Here is a 26,152-nt window from a genome sequence, read left to right on the forward strand (position 1 = left end):
CGACCTCAGAGGTCATCAAAATCAATTTCAAGAATATTATTCATACATATTTATAATCAAAAAAAGATCCATAAGAGACCTAGGCTAATCACCTTTGTCAAACAATGCTTGCGAAAAAAAGGTTCACTCATGATATGATTGATTTACGAGGAATCAGGTTCAAAACAATAAAATGTATTTAGTTTTTCTGCTTTAAAATCCTAATGTTAGTGGAACACTCATATACAACTGATCTGATCTGATACTGATCCTGTCAAAATTGCCGTGAAGTAAAGATTGCTTTTGGTCATTGGGGTATGGGGACCACTAACCATCAGACCATTGGTAAAAAAGGCGTATTAATCCATACAAGATTTTGTAGATGATAAAAAGGCGTGGAATTAATACCTGTTGACTTCCAGGCAGGATATATTAATTTAAATAATTGTATTAACTAGCATGACTGTATTTTTTTAAATGTTGAAAAAGAGTAACTACTGAGTTTCTTGCCGATTCTTCTCGGTAGAATCTACTTCCCGACCCGGTGGTAGCTTTACTTAATTGTTAAATGACGATTCAAAAGTGCTTGTAAAAGCCCACTTGAACAAAGTTTATTTTGATTTTTTGATTTGACTGACCGTTTATCATAAAAATAAAACAAGCAAAGTGACGTTTATCAATATATTCTCATAATACAGTAAGTAAGTAAACCGACTACGTAAAAGAGAGTACAAATGATTAATTTCAAAAATTATTTATTATAAAATTATACAAATAATAATCTTATATCACAACATGAGTTGAGCTCCTCCTTATTATTATTATAATATAATAATTAACACTTACATCAAGAAACAAAAACACCTTTCCAAAAAACTATTTAAATCTTCATATGGCTAATACTCATTTACGTATAATCTATAAATCTCGATTCTCTTTTAAGGTAATAATTATAATTCGTAAGGTAAGTTTTTGAACTACGTTCAATTCGGGTAAGTTTCAAATAAATATTTGAAAAGGTGTTTCGTTTCGAAACCATATCACATTACAGTTTGTGGAACATTGGAGTTGTAAAAAATTATTTATTGTTTAAATTACATCTAACACAAAAAAGCGTAAATTTTTTGAGCATTTTCCGACGTAACTTACCATACTGAATATGTTTTAAAACTATTTATATAATAATTGCACTTAATTATGACTTACAGTTAACCATTAAAACTAGAATAAGATATAATTGGAGTTGTTTTTTAATTTCGAATTGTAAACAGTTTACTTTTCAAGTAGAACAGTTTTCAAACGTTTATGTTTTAAACAGAAAAATCAAAAGTTTACCAAAACAAATATGTGACACATAATATATTTCCAAAATAATCGAAAATCTTTTACAACTGTCATCGATTTAAAAATCGTTGATTAATTTAAACTTATCTTAACGTCAAATTTTAAAAATGTATTATTTATGAATCGATTCGATCATCAATATATAATTAAATCTAAACAGTTATAATATATAAAATCGCTGGTTTGTATATTGCATTAAAAGAACCTTAATTAGAGGAATAAATAATATGAAGTAATCTCAGCAAAACACTCTCAGTACGAGGCTGTTTCCACTGTCGGGAGGACTCCTTCTAACATAGGAAATAACTTAAACATTAATCATATCAGGAGGCAGACTTGATGAAGGCGTTCAAAAACTTAACGTTTTCATTAAATTTCAAGTCATTATCCGATTCGAGGCAAGACGTTTTATCATTAAAATAATCCTTGGCACTTAAACCAGTCTAAACAGTTACTGATTTCAATGAGTTCGTTGAACCACGAAGGTAAGTTTTACCTTTCAATTTATGTGTATGTATAATTCGTTTTTATTGTTCTTGTGTTTAATTCTGTTTTCGTATGATTCGTCGAATTCGCTTCCATCATCAATGACTTCGAGGTACTTGGAATCGTCATCGCTGTCTGACTGTCTGATCTCTCGGTATTTGTCGTATTCTTTGTCACTTTCGCCAGAATCGCTTTTGTAAGCTTCATTGTTCCCCTCCTGTGATTCCTGCGGAGGTATCAACGAGTTCTTCCTATCGTTACGGACATGAGTCAGATCGTCAAACATACCTCTGACGTTTTCAACGGAATCATAAACTCGATCGCTTAGTTTGTGACCGAATTCTTTGAGTCTATCGCTTTGGCTCTTCATAAACGTGGGTCTTGCTTCTTCGAACTTCTGATCTGAATCCGTATCTGACAGTGGTATGTCACATGGAACGTATATGCTATCTCTCTCGTTCACTTTGCCTTTGGATTTTTTGTCTCTGTTCATCCAAATGTTTCTACGAATGTTTATGTTGCTGTGTTTCTTTTCGCCGAACGATTTGAACATTATTTCGAATGTCAGGATGTATGTCGTTACGAGGATCAGTATTGTGCCAGCGATGAAGCTGAGGTACATTATGACTTGTTCTACGAGTGGAAATATATTCAGGTAGAATTTGAATTTCTGTTCCATTGAAGACGGTAGGGAAGACATTGTCTGTAAAAGTAATGGTATTTATTTATAACGAATCTAATCATAATTATTTAAAATTAGAAACAACTTCAGTAACTTTCTATAAAAAATTGGCATTGGCATAACTTTATCAAGTTCTACTAATACAATATACGAAAGATCATGAATTAAGATACTTACAATATCAAACCACAGTAAAGGAAGATGCATGTTGGCAAATCTGGCTGAATTTTCAATAAGAGATATATCACCGAGCGCCATATTGATTTGGAATTTAGAAGTGATATCCAAAGGTAAACCGGAGTCGGGCTGAATCCAGAATCTGAAAGAGAATATTTTTTTAAATAACGAAATAAACGAAAATAATTATAAAGTACTAATTGTCGCCTGCGGCTAAGGGGTTTGTAATGTGTTAGGCAAATGAGCTTTCAAAGATGTCCTTCCTTGAAGTACAATTTTGCTTTGCAAATTTCATCAAATTCAGTTCATTGATTTGGTCGTCAAAGAGCGACAGACAGACAAACACTTTCACATATATAATATTAGTATAGATTCAAATACACGTATATTTAGTTGAAACAAAAGCAAACAGAATGAAAAATAAAATAAGAACCTGACATTTGGTAGATGAATAAAATTTTAGTTTTATGATAGTAGTAAGGTAAGTTGACGGACAAATTAGCCATCTGATAGCAAGTGGTCATTACCGTCCATAGACATTTGTGTTATAAGAAATATTATCCTTATATCACTAATACGCCAACAAACTTAGGACTTAGGGTCTAAATATATCTCTTGTGCCTGTTACAGTTACACTGGCTCACTGACTTTTCAAAGACAACAATAATAACTCTTGCTGCTTGGTGGTAGAATATGTGATGGGTGGGTGGTACCACAAAGTAAACAACAAGGATAGTAATTTAAAAAGTACAGCAACTCTAAAGATTGCAAAAATTACCTCGTCTCATGTAATTCCTTATTAGGAGTCAACCCCTCCACTTTGCTGAAAAGGATATCTTCACCCTTATAGAAGTGGGGGTAGGATAGCGCGATCGGGAATCCGTAATAGCAATCGGTGACGTCGATCAGCCCTTCTGGGAGGCATTTACCTAAAAAGTAGTTTTACATATTTAGTGACAGTTCAAAGATCTTGAAGAATTGTATGTAATTTTACAACATGTTTTACAAGCATTAACATTTGAGTAATGTCAGTTATACAGCCAGGGTTAAAATTTAGGGGTAGACTTTATAGGTACCCCCTACGGATGCAGTTTGTTGGAGCGTGAAATTACACCCTCCCTTTAAGAACTAGACGCAAAAACGGAATTATTCAAATTGGGTAATTTCTTGGACAAGCGCGTTTTAGCATATAAAATCTTTATAATGCAAATTTAGACTTTGTCAAGGTTTGACTCAATTCGAGACAAAATTTTTAATTCCTGACTATAATAATTTAATAGGGCAGGTAAACTGATGAGTTTGGAAATAGTTCAAACCCCCCCTAAAGCTTTAAACACAGACACTTCTGAAATTCCAGAGGAACCCTTCTTGAATTTAAACTTACCATGTCTACAGAAGCACTTGTTCTCTTCAATATTTTTACCATTATCCAGCATGTGTTCTGGAAACACGTACTTGTATGCCTTAAAGCCGTGCTTCGTTCCTTCTTCAGCTGGAATCTAAAAATTGGAAACTCATATTACTTTCTTGTTTTTATTAGCTTGACCTGTAATATACTAGCCGAGGTGGCCCAGTGGTTAGAACGTGTGAATTTTAACCGGTGATTCAGGATCAAATCCACGCAAGCACCACTGAATTTTCATGAGCTTTATTTGTGTTTATAATTCATCTCGTGCTCATGAAGGAAAACATCGTGAAGAATCCTTCATATGTCACATGTGTCCACCAACCCGTATTGGAGCAGCGTGGTGGAAATTATGGAGGCTCATGGAGGTCTTAGTCCAGCAGTGGGCTTTATTGTGGCTTTACTGTACTGTAGTGTGAAAGGTGATTAAGATGATTTTTAAGAAAAAATAATAAATTACCAAAGGCGCCGACCGACAGAGACTCTTCCTATAGAACAATATAGACTCGTTCCTGCCAACAGCTCCCTTGAACTTGGTACCATCAGACGCGTACTGGACATTGGAACAATGTTTGCCATCCCATTGGGGGAGGTCCGTGGAACCTCTGTAGGTATCGATCAGACCAGACAGCGAGATATCATTCTCACCAGTGAAAATAGTCTCATAGTCTCCATCGAAGTCGTACATCTGAAATAATTGGGATATTCATTTTTAAGGCTAAAAAGATATTCTACATGTGGGCTATTGAGGATATCATGAACAGTCAGAGTAAGAAAACCTTCGTCTGTTTTCAGATTCATTCCTTGATCAAGTCCTAAACTCTTAGTACGTTTTGAATCTAAACGTCAAATCATTGCGACGCAATATGTCATTCTCGATCGCTAAAGCAGATTATCGCTCGTACTGAGCACACGAAAATAGATCTTAAGGTGACGAACCTTTTCTTACCCCGACTGCATTTTTTATAAAATCTCTTAAAGTATATTCCACTATTCATCATCATTATTCGCTAGTCTTTCTTTCATTTGGACAAAAAGTATTGGGCAAATCTGAGGTCAATCTATCTTGGGATTATATTGGTTAATTTGTCAATTATACTGAACAGAATTTGAAATAACATTTAATTGTTAAGCTTCAAATTTAAAAATGGAACTATGTCATGACTTTAAAATAAAACCTCATTTTGAAAAAATAGCAAAATAACATCTCACAAAATTGCTATAGATAAACTTACCCGATCGATCAATCCCAATTTGTCGAAGTAAATCCATCCCGGCAAGAAGGTGTTGCCGAGGCTCATCAGCTCAGACTTGTAGCCCATCATGAACTCCTTGGCTGTCATCTTGGCTAGCGGCTGGCTGTTCGTCATGCGGATGAGGTTGTTCAGACCAAAACGCGTCATGAAGTTCTGCTGGGAGACCACGTTCGCGATGGACTGGAAAGAGAACTTTTGTTAGCACTTTATAACAAACTGGCAGCCATGCAGGCAAAAAAAGTAGCCTATGTCCCTTCTTGGAGTTCAAATTTGCTGCATACCAAATTTCATCAAATTCGATTCAGCGGTTTTGTCGTGAAAGAGCGACAGACAGACAGAGTTACTTCCACTTAATTGGCTTTCCTGCCTATTGGGTAAGAGATTTGGGGAAAGCGTTCCTAATACTTTTGTGTTAAATTAAAAAAGGAACGCATAATTGGAGTCAAATATGATATAATTAGTGAATTTATGGGCACCAATGGGGGTATTTTATTTTTTTAATCTGGTATTGTTTTTAATTTAACAATTGTAAGTACGAGTTCTAAATCGAATAAAGGAATTTAAATTTGAATTTCGAACAGTGAATGTGTTCGAATAATTGAATAACGTACGGCTTTTACGACTCGATTTACAGATCAGAAAGTTGATTTGATTTCATTGATAATGAGTACATTTATTTTGAAATAAATGCACCCATAATGTATGATAATGGATATGCATTTAGTCATTTTGAAATACATATTAAAGTCTCAAATTACGAAGGAAACGGCCATTGAAATGTTGACATACTCATACGCGTATCGGTGTTTCAAAATAAGTGCAGCGTGCGTAGAATATTGCAATTTTTGTTTGACAGTACTTATGTTAACTCCGGAGTTTTGTTTATTGTACCACACTTACTTACACGTACTTAGATGTAGCATCGGCAAATTCAATAAAACCGATTACTGCCGATTTAGCAATTATATAGCTACCTATCGCGCCATTCCACGCTATTCGTCGCTATAGATTCTAGCGTCAGTTCAACCCAAGAAAGCAAATCGACGCGTCAAATTGACGAATATATTAGATCATGTGATATTACAAGTTATTACGTTTGTGTAAAGATCATATTCACATGAAAAATAAATATTGATGATTTGGGATAGCGCACTTAATTGGGATGTGATCGGTTTTACCAATTTTGCCGATGCTACATCTAAGTTGTGTCGTACTATACTATAGCTGTATTCGTATTAACTGTCAACGCACTGCTCAAAGAGATTGAAATACTGTTTTTTATGCCAGCTTTTTTTAAGTCAAAAGTATTTATTTCTAAACCAGGGGATTATACAGATATTTAATAAAATCGACTTTGACTGGGCTTATGCGATAGGTGTAAACTTCCGCTGTAAAATTAAAAAATGAACCGCAATTTAACTGATATTGTGTATATAATAGGGTATGATCAATCATACCCTATTATATACTCGGGGTTTGGGTTTGGAAGATTTGGAAACATTTACTTAAGATACGATATTTGTAATTTTTGATGAAAACTCTTTTATTAAATATATGTACGTAAACTATAGACGAATTCTAGTAAGCTTCTAAGTACCTTTTGAACCCAACTTAACCCTAATATGTTATAAGCATTACAAGACCTAACATTTAAGTATGGAGTTGCAAAATAACATTGCCCAAGATTTACTTGACGCAAAACACTCAATACAAAGTAAATGTTAATTTAAACACTAAATTAATTCTGTTGGTGTCTGACAATATTTCGAAATTGATGTATTATTATATTTATTATAAATGACGACGTTTTTCAGACAAATTAATCAATCTAAGGCACTTGGCCAAGCAATAAAATTCCGCAGACATTTTTAACTTTGCCGTTTCGTAAATTCAAATCGTTTGTAAAAAATATATTGGTAGAAAAAGCAAATTATTCGATATAAGATTTTATAGATGATAAAAAAGCGTGGAGTTAATATTGACTTCCAAGCAGGATATACTAATTTAAATAATTGTATTTAACTAAATGACTTTGTATTTTTAAAATGTTGAAAAAGAGTAACTACTGATTTTCTTGCCGGTTCTTCTCGGTAGAATATACTTTTCGAACCGGTGGTAGCTTCACTTAATTGTAAAATGACGATTTAAAAGTGCTTGTGAAAGCCTACTTGAATAAAGTTTATTTTGATTTGATTTGATTTGATTCAATCTCTCTATTTCACGGCAATTTTGACAGGATCGGTAAGAACTTAGGGGTCATTCATTTATTATGTATGACTGTTTGGGGGGAAGGGGATTGACTATGTCTTGTATTCTTACAAGTGGGTGGGAAGGAGTTTCCACAGTTCTTACGTAAAATCAAAAAACAGGGCAATGTTAAAATTATTCGAAAATGCCCGGGACATCGCGCAACTGCCGAGCATAGCTCGGATGCGCTTAAGAACCTTTGAAATTACAAATAAACATTTCAAAATGTTAATATTTTTTACCTGATGGTAAGTGGTACAATGACGCTGTAGGAAATATTAACTATTCCTTACATCGTAAATGTGCCACCAACCTCGGGAACTAAGATGTTATGTCCCTTGTACCCGTAGTTACACTGGCTCACTCACCCTTCAAACCGGAACACAACAATACTGCGTACTGTTGTTTAGCGTTAACTGTTGTTTTGATAATGAGAAATAATTTGTTTTTTGTCTTATTTTAATTTTACACCCAAATGGGCCTTACCACCGAGTGTAAATCCAGATTTTATTACACTGACCCACCGTACACAACAATGGAAAGTACTGATAGGATGATAATAAGTATTGGTGGAATACAGTGAACCATTGTTTATATTTAGCACGAAATCTATTTTAAAACTGTTCGATTACGAAGGGAAACGCAATAAGAATCGTGTCTAAGTATTCATTACAAGCAATTTCCTTGAAATAAGGTAATCATCCTAGAATTACTGCAATAAAACCTAGAAATTTCTACTAGTCCTATCTAAAAATAACCATATAGTGACTTTGGTGATTCCATCGATTTATATATATTGTTCCAAGAACCGAGATGGCCCAGTGGTTAGTACGCGTGCATCTTAACCGATGATTCCGGGTTCAAACCCAGGCAAGCACCACTGAATATTCATGTGTATGATTTATAATTCATCTCGTGCTCGGCAGTGAAGGAAAATATCGTGAGGAAACCTGCATGTGTCTTATTTCATAGACATTCTGCTACATGTGTACTCCACCAACCCGCATGGAACAGCGTGGTGGAATATGTTCTAAACCTTCTCCTTAAAGGGAGAGGTGGCCTCAACTATTAACACAGTTTATAAAAAATGTTTGAAATGTGATCATATAAAACCGACATCACAATCGATAACACAACTTATGAATGAACTGATGAATGAATGATTTCATATAGTATAAATATAAAAAAAAAAAAAAATTATATATTTCAGATATGTTTACATTAAGGCCGTAATTTTTGTAGATAACAAATTAGTTGCACCTGCTTCTTTATAAAACGCAAACTTCCAATCCCCCATTTCACTCCCTTAGGGATGGAATATAGCAGATTTCCACGCCCTAAAAGGAACCTACCTTTCAAGTTTGTAGGTCTTGTAGTTTCTGAGATTTCATGATTTATCAATAAGTAGTATTTCGCTTCAAAATATACTGATAAAAAATAATAGTAGTTAATATAAATCATGGTAGTAAGAAAACTGTCATATCATAGTTTAATCGCAAATTGTTATATTAAAAAAATTGTTGTCATTTACCGGTTCTGACAGATAAAAACGAACTCGCTTCGATATATGAATAAAGATTTTTTTTACTAATAGCTTGTCGATTCAAATTCCATGAGATATTTAAATAAGGCCAATTAAATTATCGATATTTTGATTTCGAATTTTTCGTAGTAATATTTCTTTCGACGCGTGATCATCCATAAATATATATTAAATTATTAACCAGTGTTAGACTTATATTTTCATTAAAAATATATAATCTGTGTATTTTGATAATATATATATATCTGTGTTTTTATGCATCTGTCATTTTGACTGACATCGCGAAAGCGCGGGAAAATAAGATATGTCAAAAATGGCGCGCAGTGACGGCGGTGTGTGCACAGGGATTTGATATTTAAATATATTATCTGTTTAATATAATTTGTAAATAGACTTTACATATTTTTTATGCCATTGGATAGCGGACGAGCATATGGGCCACCTGATGGTAAGTGGTCACCACCGCCCATAGATAATGGCGCTGTAAAAAATATTAACCATTCCTTTCATCGCCAATGCGCCACCAACCTTGGGAACTAAGATGCTATGTCCCTTGTGCCTGTAGTTACACTGGCTCGCTCACCCTTCAAACCGGAACACAACAATACCAAGTACTGTTATTTGGCGGTAGAATATCTGACGAGTGGGTGGTACCTTTTTTTTTTTTTTTTTTTTTTTTTCGCTGGAAAAACGCTTTACGCGCTTCCCCCACGTGATGGAAGTGGGGGGGTGTGTGGGACTCCCCAGTTTCCTGGACGCCGAGTGCACCCAGGACCACCGGGTTTACCCACTAAAAAACCAGCGGTACCCTCTCCGTCTTTCGGCGGGCGCCACGGGATCGCTTACGCATGCTACCGTGACGCCCTGACGGTCGACCCGCCTGTGCTGGCCTCCAACACCTAGAGGGGATTCTCGGGGTACTGAGACCCCCCCTTTTCCCTGCGGCGCCTATTGAGGCGGGGAGAGAAGGTGCGCGTAGCGCCTTTTCCTCCTCCCCGGTCGTCTACGGCGGAGCGGGTCTGTTGCGGCATTCTCCCGCTCCCGCTCCGCGGCTTCCTTCTGCGACATTACGTTTTCGCAGAAGGAGCGCATCTCCGACCAACACGTCTCACTGCTAAGCATTTCGTTAATGATGCTCGACAGCGAGAGGTCTCCGCCCATAGACGCCGCCAAGGAGTGCCTCTGGGGACCCCACGCGGCACACTCACTCAGGGTGTGGTGCGCCGTGTCGATTGGCGCACCACACTCGTGGCAGGATGGTGACGCCTCCCGCCGTGCTATTCCGTGCAGGTACTTACCGAAGCATCCGTGCCCGGTAAGTACCTGCGTCATCCTGAAGGTGAGCGTGCCCTTATTCCTCGCGACCCAGCGACTCAAGTGGGGACGGATCGCCTCCACTGTCGCCAGGCCCGCCGTGGGTGACCCCAGATCCTCCTGCCATCGGGCGATCAGGGCTTGCTGGGCTAGAGCCCTGATCCGCCCGACCTCCGCCAACCCTGGACGGTCGCCGCGGTTCCTTGCCTCGACCCGGAACCGGTACACCTCCGCGAGCACCTCCGCCTGGAGCTCCCAGGGCGGATCGCCCGCGAGAAGTGTCGCCGCAGTCCACGACACCGTACGGTACCCTCTGATGCCTCTCACCGCAATGACCCTCTGCGGCTTCCGCAGCAGGGCCCGATTGTCAGCGGTGAGGGCGTCGACCCAGATCGGGGCACCGTACAGCGCCATCGACCTCACTACGCCGGCGTACAGACGCCGGCACAGCGATCCCGGCCCCCCCACATTCGGAAGGAGGCGGCCAAGAGCGGCGGCGGCGTTGATGAGCCTCGGGCCGAGATGCACAAAATGCTGCCCGAAGCTCCATCGACCGTCCAGGATGAGGCCCAGATACTTCATCTGGGCCTGCACCTTGATCACCGTCCCCCGGACGGTGATACTCGCCCCTCGTGGGGGTCCCCTCCGTGGACCGTGGAATAGGAGAGCCTCCGTTTTGGTTATGGAGACCCTCAGGCCCAGCATTCCCATACGGTCCACGGTGAGAGCCGTTCCGACCTCGGCGAGGCGAGCCGCCTCCCGAAAGTCCCGGCCCGTCGCCGTGACGAGGGTGTCGTCGGCGTAGCACAACACCCCCATCCCGGGAAGGACTGGAGCTCGCAGGAGCCAATCGAAACCGACGTTCCACAGGATTGGGCCGAGAACCGACCCCTGTGGAACGCCGCAGCCCACCCGACGCCGGACCAACCTCCCGTCGACCCCCGCCCAGAGGACCTCCCTGTCCTGGAGGTACGCCTCCAGCAGCCTCCTCAGATAGGTTGGCACTCCATGGTATCGGAGTGCCTCCCGTATCGTCTCGAAAGGGAGACTGTTGAAGGCATTCGCCACGTCAAGCGACACCGCCAGGACGACTTGCCCCTGGGCTACCGCTTCCGTCGTCCGAACCTTCAAGGCGTCCAGGGCGTCGACCGTCGACCGGCCCGCCCTGAACCCGAACTGAGCCTCTGAAAGGCCCGGACCGACCTCCTCGAGGTGCTGAACGAGACGGGCTGCGAGAATCTTCTCGAAGAGTTTGGCCGTCTCGTTCAGCAGCACTATTGGCCTGTATGCCGAAGGGGAATTCAGCGGCCGACCTTCCTTCGGCAACAGGACCAACTTTCCCTCCTTCCAAGGCTTCGGAAACTGTCCGCTGTACAGACATTCGTCGAACAGCTCCCGAAGCTCTGCGCCTAGGAATTCCAGGGCGTCGCACAGAACACGCCCTGGAACCCCGTCCGGACCCGGCGCCGTGTTCTTGGCCCTCAGGCGGCTGAGAGCCATCTCCATCTCCCGCTCCGTGATCAGTGGTGGAGCCACTGTGTCTTCGATCACGGAGTGGGGGGCCATCTGCGGAGGGACATGCTCGCCTGGATGGGGAAAGAGTTTCCCGACCAGGCGCAGGAGGAGTTCCGGCGACATCGTCTCGGTGACGGGGGCGCCTTGAGTGCGGAACCTCCCGCGTACGCCTCGGTACGGGCGCCCCCATGGGTCTCGATTAAGACCCGCCAGAAGCTCCTCCCTGGCCTTCTCCTTGGCCTTGCTTATCGCCAGCTGCAGCTCTTTTTTCAGCTGGCGATAAGCATCCAGCATTTGTCCCTCCAGATCCGTGTCGAGGCCGTTGCGCCTCCGACAACGGACGTAGGCCCTCCGCGCCCGGCAGCACGTCGCCCGTAGGTCGGCGATTTCGGGCGACCACCAATATACATGCCGGCGCGGAACCCTGCGCCGGGTCCGAGGCATTGCCGCATCACAGACCTCCCTGAGCGAACTGCGCATGCGGCCCGCCAGCTCCTCTGCGCTAGCGCCCTCCCTCCTTCCTGCGGAGCCCCACCGCTGCACGATGGCGGCCTCCTTGATCAGCTCTCGATCGACCTGGCCGAGAGACCACCTCGGCAGCGTGGTCGGCACCCTCTGGGTTTCCGCCGGCTTGCGAGAGGTGGAGATCTCGAATCGAATGTACCGATGATCCGATAGAGTCTCCACGTCCTCTTCCACTCTCCAATCGACCACTCTGCGTGCTACGACAGGGGTGGCGAATGAAACATCCACCATGGAACCCCCCTGATGGCGCACGCAGGTCTGAACCTGCCCCCTGTTGAGAAGGGACAGGTCGGAGAGCAGGGCCCACACCTGGACGGCCCTACCTCGCGGATTCGTGGCGGGGTTGCCCCAGGCACGCGACTTCGCGTTTAAGTCGCCGAGAACCACTATCGGTTTCGGCGACTGCCTGGCCACCGCAGCTCTGACTAAGCCGAGATAGGTCTCGAATTCAACCAGGCTACGGTTAGGGGAGAAGTACGTCCCGACGACGACGTACTCCCCCCACCCCACCACTACGTAGCCCGATCCCCTCTCGATGAGTGAGAGGGGGGGCCCCGTTCCGCTCCTCGTGAGGACCGCCACGGTGTCATCCGAGTCCCCCACCCAGTGAGGTAGAGGAGGGACGAAGTAAGGCTCGCAAGCCACCGCCAGGTCTACTTGCCACTCCGCCATGGACTGCAGCAGCAGGTCCTGCGCTCCGGCGGCGTGGTTTATATTCGCTTGGAGGAAGCTTAGTTGTCCGTGCATTTTTTGGTTCGTTGAGCTTCCTCCGAGGCCTGGCGGCTACATTCACTTGTGGCGGTTCTGGTTCCTTGAACCGCCTTTCCTTTCGTGTGGGGAGGGTTGCAGTCCCTTCCACCCATCGAGTGCCCTGAGGGCCTCCCAGCCTCTGCACAGACAGCGCAGCGGGCTGTTGCAGAACATGACGGTGCCAGGTGCCCTGCACCTCCACACCTGTAGCACAGCGAGCTCCTGTCAACTTTTGACGGGCAGAGGGCTCTTGTGTGCCCGAGACCAAAACACCGAAAGCAGCGAAGAGGTTGCTGTTCCAGAACCCTGACCCTAGCAGAGCTCCATCCCACTAGGAGCCTGCCATTGTTGGCCAGGGTCTTAGCCGCCACCGTCGGGCACCTCACGGTAGTCATGCCTACCCCCGCAGGACCTTTGGCGATAGTCCCGACCCGCACAGAGTCAACGGGGCAGTTACCAACCATGGCAATGGCTGCCGCCAGCTTAGCCTTAGTGACGGAGTCGTCCAGCCCCGTGATCCTCAACTCAGTCATCCTCAGGGGTAGAACGACGTTAGCCACTCCATCCAAGGCGACGCGGAGCTTATCCGCCAGTCGCCCAGCCTGTTCCTGGCTCTGCGACTTGGGCAACTCCAGGACCCTAGCACCGGTGGCAGCGCGGCGGATCTTCATACCTTCCCCTATGCCTAGCTGCAACAGGTCGACGCTTTGCTCGGCCTTCTCTAGCACCTGAGCGTACGTCACTCCCTTCTCCTCTGCCTCAGGCTGTAGAGAGATGATGACGGCAGCGGTGCGGGGCATGGATATTTTGCCCTTCTTCGGAGCTACCGCCGAGGTGGCTGTGGGTTTGCTCGCGACTGGTGGGGAAGACTTCTTATTTTTCCCTTTCCGGACAACCGTGGCCCAGCTTTCCTCCTGTCCCGTACGAGCCGGAGCTGAGGGGGCGGGCGTCCTAGCTGCCGGTGGTACCACTGCAGCTAGAGTTGTCCTATTAGTTTTGGCCTGCTTCTGCCTTTTGGGAGCTGAAGCCGTGGGTGGCATCAAGGGCCTCAGTGCGTCCAGCTCTTCGGTTTTAGCTGGTGGGCTGCTAACTCTAAGGGAAGGGAGTCTAGCGTCTAGCATCGCTCCGATCGAGATCGTGATGAACTCTTTCAGTTCATCGATCATTGCAACGCTAGATGGCGTGGCCGCAGAAGGCCCACTCGAAGCCGTCATGGTCGCCCTCATGTCGGCGAACTCCCTCCTGTGAGCCTTGAGTTCGACTTTAAGGTTTTCGACCTCTCGGCGAAGGCGGTTGTTGTCCGCCTGCAGACGCCGTGTCTCTTCCGTCTCGGTGCGAGAAAAGAGGACCTCCGCTATTGCCTGTAGAGCGGCAGCCGATTCTTTGAGGCTTTTAATGTAGCCGAACTTGAGGTTGCCCGATTTTTTGGCAACCGTGAGGATAGCGGCTACGTTGCGCTCCACCTCCGCGTGCAGTTCCTCCGCTCCGAGCGTCGCCGGGTCCATGCTGTTTGTGCCCGACGATGACGGCACTACTGCGTCCTTCCTTTCGGTTGGTGCCTTTTTAAAGGCACGGCTACGGAGAGCCCTCTCGAAGGCAACTTCCCGATCCTCCTCCTCCTTTTCCTTTAGTTCGGCCCTAGCCCGGGTTAGGACGTTACCTTTATTTTTGCCGCGGCGGTGGGCAGTGGGTCTCGCCGTCTCAGCTCCCTCGCTTCCGGAGTCGGAGTCATCCGTCTCCAGCGGGCGATGTTTTTCGACAGAGGCCTCCGAAGCGGTCTCCATCTCCGAATCCATCTGGATCCAAAATCTGGTCGCAGACTAGATTATCCCGCACGACAGGTACGGTCCATAGCTTCCGATTATTGAATTACGTCATTTTTGTGAAAGATTCATCCACCAGAGAAGAAAATGACGTGACTAACAATCAAAAGTTAGCCTACTGAGCAACCGAAACGAAAGTTTAATTTTGAAAATTGTTACAAAAGTTTTTAATTTTCTTTACAAGGTCATCTGAGTCGATATACCAAATGAAAACTGGGAGGGTGTGGGGGGCTTTTTTTCCGATTTCCCGAGTGGAAATCGAGAAAACGAGTACGGGGCGATGATCTGGGGGTGGATCCGAGTAGGATTCACGAAAAAAAGCGGTCAAAATCGAACAAAATTTTTATATGAAAATATTTAATACTACGTAACGGGTAGGACTTAGCGAAATTATTATAGAAAAATTTAAAAGTAAAAAAGTGAAAAAAAATATGAAATTAAACGATGAAATTAGTTAATATAAACAAAAATAAGACGAAAATGTGTAGTGAGAAAATGCGATATCTCTAATATTTCAGAAAATAGCAAGCCTGTAAGGAGACCGTGTTTCGATCGCTTAGGTAACCTCGGTTTTGAGGGTGGGTGTCTTTTCCGATTTCCCGAGTGGAAATCGAGAAAACGAGTACGGGGCGATGATCTGGGGGTGGATCCGAGTAGGATTCACGAAAAAAAGCGGTCAAAATCGAACAAAATTTTTATATGAAAATATTTAATACTACGTAACGGGTAGGACTTAGCGAAATTATTATAGAAAAATTTAAAAGTAAAAAAGTGAAAAAAATATGAAATTAAACGATGAAATTAGTTAATATAAACAAAAATAAGACGAAAATGTGTAGTGAGAAAATGCGATATCTCTAATATTTCAGAAAATAGCAAGCCTGTAAGGAGACCGTGTTTCGATCGCTTAGGTAACCTCGGTTTTGAGGGTGGGTGTCTTTTCCGATTTCCCGAGTGGAAATCGAGAAAACGAGTACGGGGCGATGATCTGGGGGTGGATCCGAGTAGGATTCACGAAAAAAAGCGGTCAAAATCGAACAAAATTTTTATATGAAAATATTTAATACTACGTAACGGGTAGGACTTAGCGAAATTATTATAGAAAAATTTAAAAGTAAAAAAGTGAAAAAAATATGAAATTAAACGATGAAATTAGTTAATATAAACAAAAATAAGACGAAAATGTGTAGTGAGAAAATGCGATATCTCTAATATTTCAGAAAATAGCAAGCCTGTAAGGAGACCGTGTTTCGATCGCTTAGGTAACCTCGGTTTTGAGGGTGGGTGTCTTTTCCGATTTCCCGAGTGGAAATCGAGAAAACGAGTACGGGGCGATGATCTGGGGGTGGATCCGAGTAGGATTCACGAAAAAAAAGCGGTCAAAATCGAACAAAATTTTTATATGAAAATATTTAATACTACGTAACGGGTAGGACTTAGCGAAATTATTATAGAAAAATTTAAAAGTAAAAAAGTGAAAAAAATATGAAATTAAACGATGAAATTAGTTAATATAAACAAAAATAAGACGAAAATGTGTAGTGAGAAAATGCGATATCTCTAATATTTCAGAAAATAGCAAGCCTGTCGAGTGGGTGGTACCTACCCAAACGGGCTCAAAAAGCCCTATCACCAAGTAAATGGTGATATGAAAATAATAAATAGACAACTTAAAAGCTTATCTTACAATGTTTATTTTATGACGAAGTTGTGCGTTGTTAAATTTGTTACTGAATGTTATTATAAGGTAATAATAATAAAGTAAGTCATTAAATTTGTCATAAAGATAAATATAATTTTATTATTAACGTGAGATTATTGTTGTTTTAATTAATTGTTTACATGTAATTAAAACTATTTTTAAAGAACTATTCTCTCGCGTCATGGATGGCCCAGTGGTTAGAACGCGTGCATCTTAACCGATGATTGCGGGTTCAAACCCAGGCAAGCACCGCTGATTCATGTGCTTAATTTGTCTTTATAATTCATCTCATGGTCAGCGGTGAAGGAAAACATCGTGAGGAAACCTGCATGTGGCAAATTTCATTGAAATTCTGCCACATGTGTATTCCACCAAATCGCATTGGAACAGCGTGGTGGAATATGTTCCAAACCTTCTCCTCAAAAGGAGAGGAGGCCTTTAGCCCAGCAATGGGAATTTACAGGCTGTTGTTGTTGTTGTTGTTGTATTCTCTCGCGTACATAAGTATATACAACTCTTTTTATATTTAAACTAGGGACCTATTCTGGTTTCGTACGGGTGAAATTTATTAAGAAATAGTACTTAGAAATAAAGTAACATTCAAAAACTTTTTTTTGTATATCATTATTATTAGTTTCCCAGATTACTCCCAACTTACAAACAAACATTTAAACTTTAAATTAGTATCGATTTAATGTAAAAATTAAGCGTCATAAGTTCAAGTAAACAAAATCTATTCGTACACAGATAAATAAAAAAAAAAAAAAAAAAAAAAAAAAAAAAAAAATAGGGAATTCGAATTAATGAATTAATTATTTTAATCTATTTTCGAATACGTTATTAAAATAAATAATTTATTATTTGTCAAGACAAGATCGTAACATTTCCTATTTTATAAATGTTAATTTAAAACTAGTTTTTTAAAGTCGGTACGGATATCTGTTCTAACGCGGCTGACCAAAACACGACCTTTGCTATACGTATTAATGGCAGTTTAAATAATCATCAATTGCTGTCTTAAATATATTAGGCTTTAAATGTTTTATTAAGAATGAATTTTAAACATTTGGGCCTTTAGTATCTGCTATAAGAATGTAAGTCAAAACGATTTTTTTTATTTGTATTAATGTAGTAGAAATTATTATTAGCCAATAATTTTGAGACGAAATTCCTTTTGCCTTTTTTAAAAGTTTTGCTAGTTTAGCTACAACATATTATGTTCTAATTTCAAATTGTGTATAATAAGAATAATTCAATTTTGTCGTATAGATTCAAATAATAGTTTAAAGAAACTTTATTTAAGTATAAATGTCATGGCTGTTTTATATTATTTATATAACCTTGATTGTCAGGTTCTAAACATAACACACCCTTGTGACTTTTTTTTTTCATTCTATTATCAATTTATAGTCTGTGCAAATGTATTCGGAATATATGAATTTCTATATTCATTTCTAATTTCAATAATCAAGATTTATTTGCATTCGAATTTTAAATTTGGTTTGTTCAATCATTAATTTAAATTATTTTTGTTTATTATCTGTGTAGTATAATTTGTCGTGAGTTGTTATTTTTAATTCGTTTGTGAGTTTAATAAGCAAAGGCTTGGCTATATACAGCTTATTGACATTGGGATCTAAGAGGTTTTGTTACCTGAATGAATCCAGATATACCAGGAACATAATAATTTTAAGCATTCCTTTTAAGCGGTAGTATAAGAAATAAATTTATTCCATTTTCATACTTACCAATAAAGCAATGTGAGGTAGGTAAAGCATATCATCCTCTTTGTTGCCCTCTGAGAGTTCTTCCTCCCAGATTAGAGGGTGTCGGGGTATCGTAGAGAGGGTACCGTTCTCATTGAACTTGACCTCGCTGTGTTCCAGAGCCTCACTAAAAAAATAAAAATAAATTACTTAACAACAACAACAACAGCCTGTAAATTCCCACTGCTGGGCTGAAGGCCTCCTCTCCCATTGAGGAGAAGGTTTGGAACATATTCCACCACGCTGTTCCAATGCGGGTTGGTGGAATAGACATGTGGCAGAATTTCAATGAAATCTGTCACATGCAGGTTTCCTCACGATGTTTTCCTTCACCGCAGAGCACGAGATGAATTATTAAGACAAATTAAGCACATGAAACAGCGGTGCTTGCCTGGGTTTGAACCCGCAATCATCGGTTAAGATGCACGCGTTCTAACCACTGGGCCATCTCGACTCAAATTAATTAATCTTATGTTAAAAATAATACATAGATGGTCCAGTAATTAGCAAAACTGAGATAAAACGGTGATCAATATTTTTAATGTGTTTAATAAGTGTTTATATTATGCTCAACTGTGCAAACTTCACAAATTCTCCTAACGAGCTTGCATAGTGGATAAACGCTGCATAAATTTTGCAGGCTGTAATTTCAATACCAATATTGTTTAAGAGCACAAATGGGTACGGACTGTAGTGACCACTTACCATCAAGTGGTACTTACTAGTAACTACTTATTGCTTGCAAATAATTGATTGCAATAAACTATTAATAATCTACTTATTATTATACTTATTATTCTCTAAATGAAAACAAGACACGGATGTCGTCAACAACAATTCGATGACCTCTGTGGTCGAGTGGTATGTACACCGGTTTTCATGGGTACGCCACTCCGAGGTCCCGGGTTCGATTCCCGGCCGAGTCGATGTAGATTATCATTAGTTTTCTATATCATCTTGGGTCTGGATGTTTGTGGTACCGTCATTACTTCTGATTTTCCATAACACAAGTGCTTAAGCTACTTACATTGGGATCAGAGTAATGTATGTGATGTTGTCTCATATTTATTTAAAATTAAAAAAAAAAATCACAGTTTAAGTTTTCAATAAAAAACACGTCACAAGAAGTATAACTTCAAACACACAGGCTGTTATGTATTGTCTACTTATTGAAACATTAAAATTTAATATTTAAATAGTAATGTTGACTTGTTCAATTAATTGCCCGAAGACTTTTATATATTTTATTAATTCATTCACAATAACTCGACAAACGTGATACAATGATTTGAAAAAATAAAAACAAATATACTAAAAGGTAATATCTACATAATATGTGAAAACCCGGCTTCGCTCGTCCTAATATATATAATTAAACAAATATCATTCACCTATACAACTTCTATTGATATATGACTAGCGTTTCGCCCCGGTTTCGCACGGCAATGCTGATACTAAATATACTGCAAAATGCCTTACAACGTTTAGAAATTTTCAGTACTTGTCTACTGTATTGTGTGTATATATTATACATATACCTAAACCTTCCACTTCAACAACAGCCTGTAATTTCCCACTGCTGGGCTAAAGGCCTCCTCTCGCTTTGAGGAGAAGGTTTGGAACATATTCCACCACGCTGTTACAATGCGGGTTGGTGGAATACACATGTGGCAGAATTTCTATGAAATTTGTCACATGCAGGTTTCCTCACGATGTTTTCCTTCAACGCTGAGCACGAGACGAATTATAAAGACAAATTAAGCACATGAATCAGCGGTGCTTGCCTGGGTTTGAACGCGCAATCATCGGTTAAGATGCACGCGTTCCAACCACTAGGGCCATCTCGACTCAACCTTCCACTTGAATCAATCTATCTATTAAAAAACCGCATCAAAATCCGTTGCGTAATTTTAAAGATCAAAGCATACATATGGACAGACAGCGTTAAGCGACTTTGTTTTATACTATGTAATGATTGATAGCATTTCTGTTACATACGTTATTCCGTGTATGATCTTTGATTTTTGTTAATGAACTATTAATTATAACCTTCGTTTTTGCACGTGATATTTGGGTACCGGTTTAGGAATTCGTATATTCACACACATTGCCGAGTGTACCGTTAGCAGAACATATTTGGGTGGTAATTAAAACGGAACATAAGTTGGTACCCTAATCAATACTAATATTATATTATAAATGTGAAAGTTATTCTGTTTTTCTGTCGCTCTTTCACGACCAAACCGCTGAACCGAATTTGATGATATTTGGTATGAAGCAAACTTGAACTCCAAAGAAGGACATAGGCTACTTTTTTGCCTGCCAATCCCCTAAAACGCGAGCGCAGCTGTGGGCTAAAACTAGTTAAATATATGATCACCTAGTACATGTTTGCATTGTACAAGATATATCGCAGACGTAGAGATTGGGACTGGGAGACTATACAACAACAACAACAACAGCCTGTAAATTCCCACTGCTGGGCTAAAGGCCTCCTCTCCCTTTGAGGAGAAGGTTTGGAACATATTCCACCACGCTGTTCCAATGCGGGTTGGTGGGAGACTATATCAACGAAAATATATTGTTTTAAGTGATACATATAGTATGATGGATGACCGATATGTTAGCAAAATTAGTTCCAAGGTGAAGTAGCATTGGGGTCCTATCCTATCCACAAAATTTCAAGATAATGAGACATAATCCAGATTAATATAACAATGACATATTATGCAATAATTATGACATAATAATTTTATCTTGGGCTTCGATCGCCTTTTGGGAGGTGATTGCTAGATACAAAAACTTCCTTTATACGAAAGTTTTATCAACTTCGGTTTAGCGATTCCATCGTGAAAGCGTAAAAAACAGTTACTTTCTTAACTAAACAGCTACTTTACATCATAATTTAAGTATTAATTTAAAGATTCGACGCCATAATTTTTTTTTAAATATTTCTAACGACTTAAGATCCGTTTAGTAATGATAATTTTTAACGACGAAAATTTAAATAAATAATTGATGATATATAGTATTTCTTGTCTTTACACATAATATACTAACATAAGAAAATAGAGTCGAGATGGCCCAGTGGTTAGAACGCGTGCATCTTAACCGATGATTTGATTGCGGGTTCATGTGACAAATTTCATAGAAATTCTGCCACATGTGTATTCCACCAACCGACATTGGAACAGCGTGGTGGAATATGTTCCACCTTCTCCTCAAGCGGAGAGGAGGCCTTTATCCCAGCAGTGGGAATTTACAGGCTGTTGTTGTTGTAACATAAGAAATAATAACATTTGACCTTAAATGGGTACAAATATGAATTAAAAATACTTTGTATAAATCTTGACCGCGTGGAATGGTGGCAAGAATGCTAGTAGCGTTTCCCCGTTGAATCGCAATTCTGATCCTCTGGGCAAACGAACCCTCCTGTCACCAGGAGGCAATAAGGCGAGAATACTTTTGATGAAGCTTTTTGCACCACTACTCCAAAGGTCAAGTTGACAGCAAATGGGACAGAAAAATAATTTGACTGTTATGTAAATTAGTTTTTTAAATTTTTTTATTTTCAAAGATTTTAGCCAATAGTTTATCATAAAATATCATAATAGTGTATTTATTATATTATAAGTGTATATGCTTCTACCTATATCTTCGTAAATAGTTTGTCAATATTTGACTAAGATATATGATATGTACTTAACAGTACTACAAAACTATAGAACTTAGAGGCTATTGTATACTACAGGCTATTGATGAAATTTTTTTAAAGTACCGTTTGCAAAAATATATTTCTGTTTTATTTTTATCGTATTTATAATAATTATATATGAATATAGATCTGACACATATTTTTCTATGCATATTACTTTTAATAAAAAATTTAGTCATATCAATTTTTTTTTCAATCGGTACTTTTAATAGTGATATTGAAAACACTTATAAGTATGTATTACGGTTGTACGGCCTTAAATATTGTGACGCTGTATATTTAACAACAACATACTATATTTAATTATTCATAATTAATTAAAATTTTAATAACATATAATTTAATTTAATAGCAATTAAATCTAATAATTTTCCATTTTAAGGTATATTGTGGTTATAATGTGTCAGTATTGCGGTGGTTACCACTTACCATTACCACTTTGTGTGTTTATGGGTGTCTCAATATATAAAATAAGTTTAACGGAATATAATCTTTATATATCTGTATCTACTGATACTCACATATGTACAGTCGGGATAAGAAAAGGTTCGTCACCTTAAGATCTATTTTCGTGTGCTCAGTATGAGCGATAATCTGCTTTACCGATCGAGAATATATGACACTGACAGACATATTTTGACAATTCAGTAGAAGATATCATGTCTAATTTAAATTTGTAATGACTAAATACGCCACTAAAAAGATTTCATTTTGATATACTAGACGTAGTCCAAAGATGTTGTACTATTTTGAACCAAGTTATCATACTATGTAAGTTTAATTTTATATGCAGTTGTCAGTTTAGTGCTTTAGTTACAAAAGGTACTAAGAGTATTAAGACTTGACAAAGGATTTAATTTGAAAACTGACGAAGGTTTTCTTACTCTGACAGTATATACATAAATAATACAACACGCATCTAAAGACAAAGATCTAAATTACACGAACATAAAATAATAAATTGATTTTTTGAAAATGGAATTCATTTTTTTTAAATACAATAAAAAATGACTAATTTATTATAATAAATTTAAAAAGTAAAATTTTGGTTTTCTTTAATAAAATTTAAATTGAGAATAATTTTATACGATCGTCCACACATCGATTTAAAAAAAAAAAACAACGAATGCAAATTAACTCGCTTCCGTGTCGTTTACTAACATTTGATCCCCATGTTGTGAATCATTTTCCTTTAAAGAACTACTTAATTACTCTGACTATTTGAATTAATTAACTCGTATTTCCAATTAGCCATGACTTATAGAAAATTCTAGAATTAAATGTTATTTTGTTCCTCAACTTGGAACGCGCTCGTGATATTTACATAAGTCATAAACACGGACAGATTAAAAAAGATATTTGATGTTTTTTTTTAAACTGATATTTGTCGACTAGCTTTTAAACTAGAGTTGACTGGTAGGGCTTTGTGCAAGCCCGTCTGGGTAGGTACCACCCACTCATCAGTTATTCTACCGACAAACAACAGTACTCAGTATTGTTGTGTTCCGGTTTGAAGGGTGAGTGAGCCAGTGTAACTACAGGCACAAGGGACATAGCATCTTAGTTCCCAAGGTTGGTTGTACATTGACGATGTAAGGAATAGTTAATATTTCTTACAGCGTCCTTGTCTATGGGTGATGGTGACCACGTACCATCAGATGGCCCGTATGCTCCGCCAACCTATAACATAAAAAAAAATAGAAAAGATCGAAATTTATTAGTACTATAACACAACAAATTAAAAAAAAATCTTTTTATGTATCTTGTTGTATACTTATAAATTACCTTCCTGATATGTTAAGTGGTCACCTTCATCCGTTAAAACTGCAAGAAAAAGTGCAATAACTTATTCCGTACACATTTAATGCGATTCTAATTACTGCAATTAGGAGGCTATAATCTTTACCTAACTCGCATTTATGCTTCAAATCAGAACATATCGATGTGAGTACCATGAACGAATGAAAAGAACTGAAAACTCAAGCCAGTTTGCAATTGTGAAAATTCAGAAAGGTACACGCGAAATTAACTTTATAAATTATGAAATTTAAAGGTTATACAAATCAAAATAGCGTACCGTTTTTCGTTACAAATTGACGAGGCAGACATGAAATCTCTTAGAACTCTTAATTTAGTGCTGCTGTTGAAATCCCTGCATGGTCTTGAAGTTTTAAATTAACAAATATTCTTTAGAACACATTTCTTTCGTCATTGATACACCAAAATATTTTTGTTTAGAATTGTCGAAAGCTGCCTTTAGGGCTGCGAAAAAACTTGCTTTACAAGAACTATTGGGGTCAACGATCTTAATACGAGACGTTTTAAAATTGAACCCAAATTTAAACTCGTTATGAGACATATATACGTATACCATATACATAGGGAGGAAACCTGCATGTGTCTAATTTCATAGAAATTCTGTTACATGTGTATTTCACCACTAAGTGTTGGACAGCGTGGTGGAATATGTTCTCAAACGGACTGGAGGCCTTAGCCCAGCAGTGGGAAATTTACAGACTATTGTTGTTGAGACGCATATAAACAAAGGGATGGAAGGGTATGGTTGAAAGAAGTTTCTAGAAGGATAAACATTAATAATTCTTCAAAACGCACCTCGACATTTCGCGAAAGGAAAACCCCGTTACGTTTTGTAAAAATCTCTTTTGACATTTAACGCGCAAATAAAACGATAAAGATAGTTTAAATTTGGAACGGACCTTCGTTTCGAAATTCAAAAAAGGAATCTGTGAACTTTAAGAGAGCGTAAACCTTGCCACCTTCAACTTTATCTGCTTGACCCTTACAAAATGTCTTTCTTTGAGTCACGTGCTCTGTTGGAATTAGAGGAAATAGACCCAAAATAATGCGCCAATAAATAGACTTTTCAAGCGTTTCAGTTACTTCCTCCTTAGTCTAGAAGTAGTGTCTTATAATGGTGACGATCTTGGAAACTAGCCGTTATAAAATTGGGATTTAATAAATTAATAAATATTGGATAACATCGCATACAATACTCTGATCCCAATGTAAGTATCTAAAGCACTTTTATCATGGAAAATCAGACGTAACGACGGCACCACAAACACCCAGACCCAAGATAACATAGAAAATCAATGGCATATTTTTACATCGACTCGGTCAGCCATCGAACCCGGGACCTCGGAGTGTCATACTCATGAAAACCGGTGTATAAATTACTCGACCATGGAGGTCTTCAAAATTATGTCATTCCAAGAAATTTGCTAAAAACTTAGGTCCCCTCCAAAATCATCATCATTATAAAAGGTATATCTTAAATTACCCCTAACCCTAAATAAAGAAAAACCCCCCAAACGACAATGCCTGGATCTCTAAGTGATCATTACATAGTATAAAACAAAGTCGCTTACCGCTGTCTGTCTTTATGTATGCTTAGATTTTCAAAATTACGCAACAGATTTCGATGCGGTTTTTTTCAATAGATAGAGTGATTTGAGAGGAAGGTTTTTGTATATAATACATAGACAATATAGTAAAGTAACACTGATAATTTTAGATGTTTCTAAGGTGATGTAGTAAATAAACAAATTGTGTATATTATTTAGTATCAGAATTGCACCCGTGCGAAGCCGGGGCGGTGTTAATAAAGGGTTACACATACCGGTAGACGTATGGTCCGACTTCCTTGACCTTGATCTTGTCATCCTTGCCTGACATGTAGTCATCAGCATTCGTGATGTTGAAAAGATAAACCTTAGTGTACAGCTTCACCTCAGGCTTCCTCCACATCTCGAAGATCTCGCCACCGTCAGATAGCACGACTTTCTGTTAAAAGATAATTTAATCTGAGTGTTATTTGCAATCAAAATCAAAATAATCTTTATTCAAGTGGGCTTTTACAAGCACTTTTGAATCGTCAATTAACATAAGTGAAGCTACCACTG

The 26,152-nt window shown here is 39.5% G+C and overlaps 1 protein-coding gene across 2 annotated transcripts in view; it reads right to left on the reverse strand.

Annotated features, from left to right (window-relative positions):
- Positions 1-646: 646 nt before the first annotated feature.
- LOC124541919 (lysosome membrane protein 2-like) overlaps positions 647-26,152 on the reverse strand; it is a 101,013-nt gene continuing 75,507 nt past the window's right edge. For both annotated transcript variants that reach the window (XM_047119851.1, XM_047119850.1), the window contains exons 3-10: positions 25,870-26,033; positions 18,497-18,641; positions 5,309-5,509; positions 4,534-4,761; positions 4,053-4,167; positions 3,447-3,597; positions 2,669-2,810; positions 647-2,512 (exon numbers count right to left, since the gene is read on the reverse strand). In XM_047119851.1, the coding sequence (XP_046975807.1) occupies positions 1,823-2,512; positions 2,669-2,810; positions 3,447-3,597; positions 4,053-4,167; positions 4,534-4,761; positions 5,309-5,509; positions 18,497-18,641; positions 25,870-26,033 (1,836 nt within the window). In that variant the 3' untranslated portion in view covers positions 647-1,822. The remainder of the gene's footprint in view (positions 2,513-2,668; positions 2,811-3,446; positions 3,598-4,052; positions 4,168-4,533; positions 4,762-5,308; positions 5,510-18,496; positions 18,642-25,869; positions 26,034-26,152) is intronic.

The sequence above is a fragment of the Vanessa cardui genome, chromosome 29, assembly GCF_905220365.1.
Source record: "Vanessa cardui chromosome 29, ilVanCard2.1, whole genome shotgun sequence".
NCBI classification, from domain to species: Eukaryota; Metazoa; Arthropoda; class Insecta; order Lepidoptera; family Nymphalidae; genus Vanessa; species Vanessa cardui.